The following is an 8,512-nucleotide window of genomic DNA, read 5'->3' on the forward strand; positions in this document are numbered from 1 at the left end:
ATGTTCTTAGAATTTTGCGTTGCAAAGAGACAAATACAAGTTGCTTTTGTGTAGCCCTTATTGGTACACAGAAATTTCAAACATGGGCAGAACAAATCATGGATAATATTATTTATTTTACAGAGATTTTTGGGGATATTTCAAGAAGATGTACTTGGACAGCAAAGGAGAGCCGTAGAACAAGTGCTGCACAAACATCCGAAAATAGCTGGCGAAAATGCAATCACACATTCAGTTGGTACGTTCTAGCTCTTATAGGCACTTGTTGGATGAACCTATCTGAATTCCTCCGTGCGTAGATGAACACGATTGGTCGATACATCATAGCCTTTCAATTCCTAAGGTTGATTGTGTGCTGTGTTGGAATCCTGGTGGCAACATGTAACTAGAGATTTATCTTCTGCAAAAACAAAAAAAAGTTCACAAACATACCCGATAATATATGAAATCTCTAACGGATTAAAGTTTCAAGATATATTCGTAATGCTGATTTTTATTGCCAAGACATAACACATATTTCCTATGCTTAATTTCTCCCCGTTTTTAAATTTGTTTTTAGAAAGAATGTTCTAGGATACACCACAAATGCAGATTCTGTAATAAGAAGAGATTTTGAGGAACTACCAGCCACGAAAAGATACTTTGGAGTGTAAAAGATGAAATATCTTTTGTCTTACAAAAAGATCCAGCTAGCCCTACCTGCTGTGTCCTACAAGGGACAAAAATAAAAATAACCTCATCCTAAACAAAGAGGGAGGATTTCTTTGGTTGGCTGGGGATAGCTCAACCGGTCCCTCCCCTCTATCATTAGCGATTGATCCATGGGGACACAACGTATGGTGCATGGCTACCACACAATCCAGCTCCTAAATATACCATAAAAAAAGCCCAGCGTCAAAAGGTGAGGGCCACGAACAGGAAAAGCAAACAGTCGCCGTAAATCTTCAACTTCCATTCAACACTCTCGATTTATTTAAAGAAAAATGAACTAGCAGAAAAAACATGTCCATTTGGAACGAATGATTTTCACAGAGTGCACCACTGAGTCCCAAAACAGTGAATCACATGACATGTCTATACGGTTGAGAGTTTGCGAGGAAGGTGAAATTCTGCTTCACCTGAACCATTTGCCGTGCCAGGCATGCACTCATGGATTGAAACGATCCAAGTCGTGCAACGCAGATCCCAAATAATCCGTACGCAGAGACAAAAAAAGTAAAAGGAAAAAAAAAACTTTGTGTGTGTGCCCGCGTGAGCCAACCATCGTCGGCCATGCATGCATGCAAGGCTCCAAGATCCGGCGGGGCCCGCGGCTTCCATGGCTTCACGTGAAAAGGTTGCCGCGCGCGCCGATAAAAGGGCCGCCGCCACGTAGGCCTGGGGAAATCCGGCGCGGCCAATGGGAGGGCGCCGTGTCAGCAGATAAGCAGGAATTATAGGGTTTTCTTCTTTCCGTTGGGAGGTCCACTTGCCGGGTAGATTTGGATCAGTAGATGGCGTTGAGGATGACGGGCAATCAGATCATAGCGTGTACCAGCACAAGCAAGATTACCGAAATGCCCTCCTATGCCTTGCTTCTTTCTTTCATCCATGTTGGTGGTTGCAACCTCCAAGCAAAAGTTGAACATTTATCGGTGATCATAGGTTTGATGGTGGATGATTGGTTTTGAAAAGTCATGTCAAAAAGTTTTGAGTGTCGTTCGTGTGGTGGCTAGTATGATTTCAAAGAAGCTTTTGCAATGTCAATCTAGATGCGAGTATTTGCCCGGTTGATTTTTATCGGGAGCGGAGTAATCAAGGGTTTACGAGGGGACATTTTAGGGCTTCCACGTGCTTCACCTATCAGGTTCTATATTACGAAGTAATAACATTTACTAATCCCAGGTTGAATCCCATGTTTTTGTCTTCTGACCAAAAGAGAAGTCAAGGAAAAGAAATCAGGCACATAGTAAATGCCAACGCACTTGTTCGACAAAAAAATGGCATATAATATTTGAAAAAAAAAATACACCGGTTGTTTCTAAGGATACACAAACTAGCATGCTAGTATCTGCAACGCATGGGGACGATCAGGACAAAGTGAAAGTACTTGACATTTCACCTAAATAAAGAAAACATAAGGACGGGAGGAATGCTTCAAACATTTGCTTTCCATCCAGCACAAGAGTCACGCGGACAAGGTGTATTCGTCCAAAAAAGGGCAATAGTTAAGTAGCGCTTAGCCGCATGTTCCATTGGTCAGTGCCGTCTGGGAAGGAAATGTTTGTTTTATCACATGGCTAACAAGAGACAACCAAAGAAACAACAGAGGATTGAGCTAATATAATCATATTCTCCTTCTGCTCATGTTCTAATAATAAAATATATTGTAGTGATGGGCATCATGCCACAAAGCAAGAATATAATAGTCCATTCGTTCCCAAAATAAATGTCATGATATGCGACACTCATTTTGGGGCCGAGGAAGTACTAACTAATTTCTACTCTAGATCTTCTACGGGGTACAATTTGCATCGTTTCTTTTTCCCCGTGATTATTTGTCCAAATATTGACCGATAAACCCCCAAAATAGTAAAGATGATTGACTAAGTTTTCTTGACTTGGACTTGGTTAAGTCTAAAACTGAGACTAGCCACACCCTGGAAACAAATACAATTTTTTTTACTTTTTTTATCTTGACCCGTGAGCCTAGGAATTCTAGTTATCTTGTGACCGTGGGATCCATGGAAGCGCAGGGCAAATTGGTCTCACACTCTACACTTATCCACTGCAAATCTCAGATGACACAACAAGATTCCAACACATGTACATGTACGTACCACCTAGAGAGAGAGTGGGAAGAAGAAAAGGAGAGGCAGGGAGGGAGGGGCCAGCCTGCGCAAAATGCAGTGTGGGTCCCACGGGGCAGAGGGAGGAGAGCGACCTCATGAGAGTGGCTTGTCTCTTCCAGCAGCTCCTCCCTCGCTAAAACCCCACCCCCTCCTCCCTCCTCTTGAACCCTTTCTTCCTCCTCCCCACCGCCTCCAATCCCCCGCAATTCCCTCTCTCTCTCTCATCTCTCATCTCTCATCTCTCTAGCCTTCCCGTAGGATCCCTAGTTAGCATTGCTCTTCTTTTCCCTTCGCCCATCTCCAATCCCAAAGACACAGCTGCTAGCTCGCAGAATCCATACCCTGCTCTGTTCTTGCTGGCTCTGCTCCTGACTTGACCTCTTCTCCTTGCCACGGACAGAGGAGTACGGCAGAATCCTTCCGTCCGTCCCCTATTTTGTTCTTGGTGTTTTCATATAGGCGCAGCTCGAGTCGAGTCCATCCCAGGTGGGGGGTGGGGGCGGCCATTAGTTTTTCTTCTTTCCTCTTTGGAGTTTGCCCATGTCCCAAGGTCTCTGCTGCGGCTCTGCTTAGCGCCCTGTTTGCCCCTCGGAAAAGGAAGAAAAAGCTGCCGCTTCCTCGCTACCTTTTCTCCGTCTTCCTCTCCGTCTCGCAGCTTTCATCGGCCGAGAAGCAAGGAGATTTCTCGGTTGACGAGCAATCTCGTGGGGTTTAGGGGTTTAGGAATTCATTCGGTTCTTGCGGAGCTGTGGTGGTGGCGGCAGCGGTGGAATTGATTGATCGGCCGGAGGAGAAGAGCTGGAGTAAATTCTCGGTTTGAGCGGTGGTGGTTGTGGTTGAGGGGGCATTGGCGATGACGTCCTCCTGCATACCCACGGGGCTGCGGCTGGACCTGGACATGGTGAAGGCGGCGGCGTCGCCGGGGGCGCACGCGCACTCGTCGCCGCTGCGGCCGGCGCACTCCTCGCCGTCCTCCACGCTCTCGGAGGCCTCCAACGCGTCCTCCTCGGCCACCTCCGTGTCGCTCAAGCGCGCGCGGGCGCCGCGGAAGCGCCCCAACCAGGCCTACAACGAGGCCGCCGCGCTGCTCGCCTCCATCCACCCCTCCGTCTTCCCCGTCAAGAAGAGCCCCAAGACGGCCACGGCGCCGCGCCCGCCGCTCTCGGGCCTCGCCGTGGCCTTCGGCGCCGCCGCACCGTCCTCCTCCGACCTCCTCCCGCCGCTCCCCGTCCTGTCCGACGCCGCATTCCTCCTCCGCGACCACGCCGCCTCGCCCTCGCCGCCGCCGCCGCCGCAGAGCCCGTCCACCGACGCCTGCAAGAACTGCTCGTCCCCGACGCCCGTCAGCAGCGCGTTCCGGGAGTTCCGCGACCCGGCGCCGTCGCCGGCCAGCCCCGACACCGCCACCGACGAGCCCGGCGAGCTCGACTTCGACGACGACGGCTTCGACGCCGAGTCCATCCTCGACGTCGACGAGGCCGCGGCCGGCGGCGCCGCCGAGGGCATCGACGGCATCATGGGCAGCCTCACCATGGAGGCCAACACGGCCACCGCCACGTCCGACGACTCCATCCTGTCCAGCTCCGGCATACACCCCTACCTCAGGAGCCTCATGGTGGTCGGTCTCGCTGGCCGGTTCGAGCTCGGCCTCGGCTCCCGGCAGAACACCCGCCCCAACCTCAACCGTGCCCTCAAGCGGCGGGACGACGACGGCGCCTGGTGGATGTGGCCTGCCGTGCCGGTGAAGGACATCACGGTCACACCACCGACGCCACCGCCGACAGAACCGGCAGCGGCAGTGTCCAACACCGCAATGCCGCCGCCGGCGTCGGCAGCACCAGAGAAGAAGAAGAGCAAGAAGAAGAAGAAGGTGAAGATGGAGAAGTTGATGGCCAAGGAGGAGGAGTCGGCCAATGGGAAATGCGAGGAGGGAGCCGATGGAACAGTGGACGCGGCTGACGGCAATGGCGACGGTGACAGCGCGCCGACAAAGGCGCCGAAGACCGGCCTGGGGCTGAAGCTGGACACCGACGACGTGCTCAAGGAGTGGTCCGGCAAAGGGTCTATGTTCGCCGAGGGCAGCGGGCCGGATTCGTCGGAATCTGCCGCCGAAGTGCGGGTGAGTACTTGGTTTCTCTGAATTTTTTCTCTTGCGTGCACTAGGAGAGTGCAACATAATTTTGATGAGCTAACAGTAACTCAAATTTTCTTTTCAGTTTGCTATTTAAGTCAGAAAAATCTCATTTAAAAAAACACAAAATTTGACAAGCCCTGTAGATGATGTTACCTTCTTCTATGACAGTCTTACTAGTTCAGATAAATTACAGAGACGTGTTCAAACTGATATGAGTTAGTCTGAATATGTTTTCTGATAGAAGATTGTATTTCAGTTCCACCACCATAATTAAATCGAATTTCTGTAGCTAAATTATAGCTCCACTCCCCATTTCTTCCGACATGTTAACTCCTTTTGCTAGACAAACAGAAGAATTTTGCCTCTTGTGAATTGCTTTCTTCAGCAAAGGAAAAGGGACACCCCACAACTAGAAACCACATGCTTGATAAGTTGATATGCAACTGCCAATTGTGGAACTGGTATCAACTATTAAGCCAATAAACTAGGAAAATTGTTTATCCAACTGATGGTCCCTCACAAAGCCACAACTCACAAGAAGTACCCAGTCCTGTACTACTGCATATCTGTAAGTACACACCTTTTAAGAGCATCACTGATACTCTCCAGTAACCATAAAACAGAAGCAGTAAACATAGTTTATAGGGAAAAATAACTAAATAGTGAGTCCCAGCAAACCTACTGCTAAGATTCGATGAGCTGATTTTAGCTCCAAGTCCAGTGAACATATGAGTTTTGTTTACTTTTACATTCTGCTAAACTTGTGGGTGAATAACGGTAGAAATTTTTCTATAGAAAAATAACTGTTACAAATTGGATAAACTAGATTTAACCATTCTATTATGCTGTTAGCTAGTTACACTCAATGATTCAACAGAGGACCACAGGCAATTGAGCCTGGAGATTTCCTGCCATAGATTACATGTTTGTCTTGTTGCTGAGAGTCACTTGGGCTCAAATTTGGTGCCTTTTGGGCCAGTGATAGAGCAACTGCAACAGACTGTTAGCCCCAATTCAGTTGGCTTTTCTGCAATTTGCTCTGATAGATGGCAAGAATTGCAGCTGTCATAAGTGGCAAGAATCATTACACAGATCTGTCCAGCTTCTTTGTACTCCCTCCGTTCCTAAATATAAGTCTTTGTAGAGGTTTCACTATGGACTACATACGGAGCAAAATGAGTGAATCTACTTCTAAAATGCATCTATATACATCCGTATGTGGTTCATAGTGAAATCTTTACAAAGACTTATATTTAGGAACGGAGGGAGTAGTTTGTAGTTTGGACACACGATGGCATCATTACTTACCTTACGATTTACGGCACGGTTTAATAACAATGTAAAACTGTAAACATGTTTTACATTTCTTTTCTTGAATTCTGAATGAGAAGATGCTCTTAGAGTCTCACTAATCAAGGATGAACCCTTGTTGCAGGCCAAACTTGCAGACATTGACTTGTTTCCTGAGAACGGGTCCGGCGGCATCAGGGAAGCAAGGGTGATGAGGTACAAGGAGAAGCGGCGCAACCGGCTGTTCTCGAAGAAGATCCGGTACCAGGTGCGGAAGGTGAACGCCGACTGTCGGCCTCGGATGAAGGCAAGCACTACTAGAACTGATGCTTGAAAGAATAAAAAGTTCCAGTATAATATTTGTAAGCCAAGCACTGGAAAAGCTCACTCCTCACACCAGATCACCATCACCTACGTGTCTACTTTGTCGAAACCGAGTCTTCAGGGTTTACTGATGTGCTCTGTTTTTTTTTGTCATTTCAGGGAAGGTTTGTTAGGAGCCCGTCTCTTCTGCAGCAAGCCCTGGAGGAAGAGAGCTAGATATAGTGATACTTGTTGCTAGCCTTTTAAATGGACACCTCTTTTTGGCCCTTTTTTTAGCTTCTATCGTTAGCTAAGAGACCTCAGTGAGTGAGTGAGAGTTTTTTGTTCCCTCCCCTTTTTATCTTTTCTTTTCTTTGTGTTTCGGAGTTTTGCTTTGCGGAGAGAGGAGGATAGTGATGCCCGGTTGCCATGGGGATCAGAGATCAGGTCAGGTCACATAGTTTTTATGTCTCGGGTTTACAATGTGAGGTAAAGGAAGGAAATAAAGTGATGCTAGAATATTTACAGTCATATATCCAGCAACATGTTGTGCACGGTTGGTAATGTTTCATCCATTTTTACATCTCTGAAGTCAGAAGTAATGAATTGCCGTGACTTATGCGTCAGGCCTTGCCTTCCATTTATACTCAGGCAGGGTACAAGATAGATACAATTCAGTTAGGATTTTATCTACAACAACCTAACTTGATCATTATCTATACAGCACACGAGCTGATCCTAACAACCTACGGTTAGGCTACAGACTCGTTTAACATTCCCCCGCAATCTCAACCGGTACAGAGGTTGAGATTGGAACGGAGTCGCTCGAGTGTCTGCTTGGTGAGAGGTTTAGTGAAGGCGTCTGCAACTTGATCTGCTGAAGAGACGAACCGAACGTCCAGAGCACCCATGGCAACCTTTTCTCGCACAAAATGGAAGTCCACCTCTATATGCTTTGTGCGTGCATGAAAAACTGGGTTCGCAGTGAGATACGTCGCCCCGAGATTGTCACACCACAGTACAGGGGGTCGAGGCTGAGCTACCTGCAGTTCCTTCAGCAGAGACTGTAACCACGTAGCTTCAGCGGTGCCATTCGCCAGCGCCTTGTATTCAGCTTTGGCACCGTTGGTTGCTTTCTGGCGCTCCAGGATATAAGATTTGGTCCGAGGAAGACCGCAAAGCCACCCGTGGAACGACGATCGTCGCTGCAGCCGGCCCAATCCGCGTCAGTGAACACACTCATGAGGACTGAAGGCGAGCGCCGAATGGATAAGCCGGTGGATACCGTTCCTCTGACAAAGCGAAGGATTCTTTTCACTGCTTCCCAATGTACATCAGTGGGACGTGACAAATACTGGCACACTTTGTTCACTGCAAACGACAAGTCTGGCCTTGTCAGTGTCAAGTATTGCAACGCGCCTACCGTGCTCCTGTACTTGAAGGCATCATCCTCATTCAGTGCTTGGCCAGACTCCTGTGTGAGCTTCTCATGTGTACACATCGGCGTTGGAACTGGTCTGCAATTCTCCATGTTTAAGCGTTCCAGTAGATCGAGTGCATACTTCTGCTGAACAAGGTTGATTCCCCCGGAATTGTGGATCACTTCAATGCCCAAGAAATAATTCAATGGACCAAGATCCTTAACAGGGAAGGTAGCAGAGAGCTGACGGAGCAGGCATTCAACCGCCCTCGTGGAAGAGCCAACGATGACCATGTCGTCAACATACACCAGCATGTAAAGAGTGACACCATTTTCATGAAAGATGAACAACGAAGTGTCTGCTGCTGACGGCACAAAACCAAGTTGTTGAAGACGATCATGAAGCCGAGCATACCAAGCACGCGGTGACTGCTTCAACCCATACAAAGCCTTCTGAAGCTTGCAAACATAGTGCGGACGGCTCGGATCTTGGAACCCCGGCGGCTGTTGCATGTATGCCTCCTCCTCAAGAAT

The 8,512-nt window shown here is 48.3% G+C and overlaps 1 protein-coding gene across 2 annotated transcripts; it reads left to right on the top strand.

Moving 5' to 3' along the window:
* Positions 1–2,976: 2,976 nt before the first annotated feature.
* Positions 2,977–7,089, top strand: LOC123143796 (protein CHLOROPLAST IMPORT APPARATUS 2). 2 transcript variants are annotated; one of them, XM_044562788.1, is made up of 3 exons: positions 2,977–4,950; positions 6,401–6,617; positions 6,739–7,089. In XM_044562788.1, exons 1-2 carry the CDS (start codon positions 3,685–3,687, stop codon positions 6,587–6,589), a joined length of 1,455 nt encoding a protein of 484 aa, XP_044418723.1. In that variant the 5' UTR covers positions 2,977–3,684; the 3' UTR covers positions 6,590–6,617; positions 6,739–7,089. The 2 variants fall into 2 exon arrangements, with proteins under 2 accessions (XP_044418723.1, XP_044418722.1); XM_044562787.1 differs by having other exon boundaries at positions 2,979–4,950; positions 6,401–6,562.
* The last annotated feature ends 1,423 nt before the right edge of the window (positions 7,090–8,512 follow it).

The sequence above is a fragment of the Triticum aestivum genome, chromosome 6D (genome assembly GCF_018294505.1).
Source record: "Triticum aestivum cultivar Chinese Spring chromosome 6D, IWGSC CS RefSeq v2.1, whole genome shotgun sequence".
Taxonomy (NCBI): domain Eukaryota; kingdom Viridiplantae; phylum Streptophyta; class Magnoliopsida; order Poales; family Poaceae; genus Triticum; species Triticum aestivum.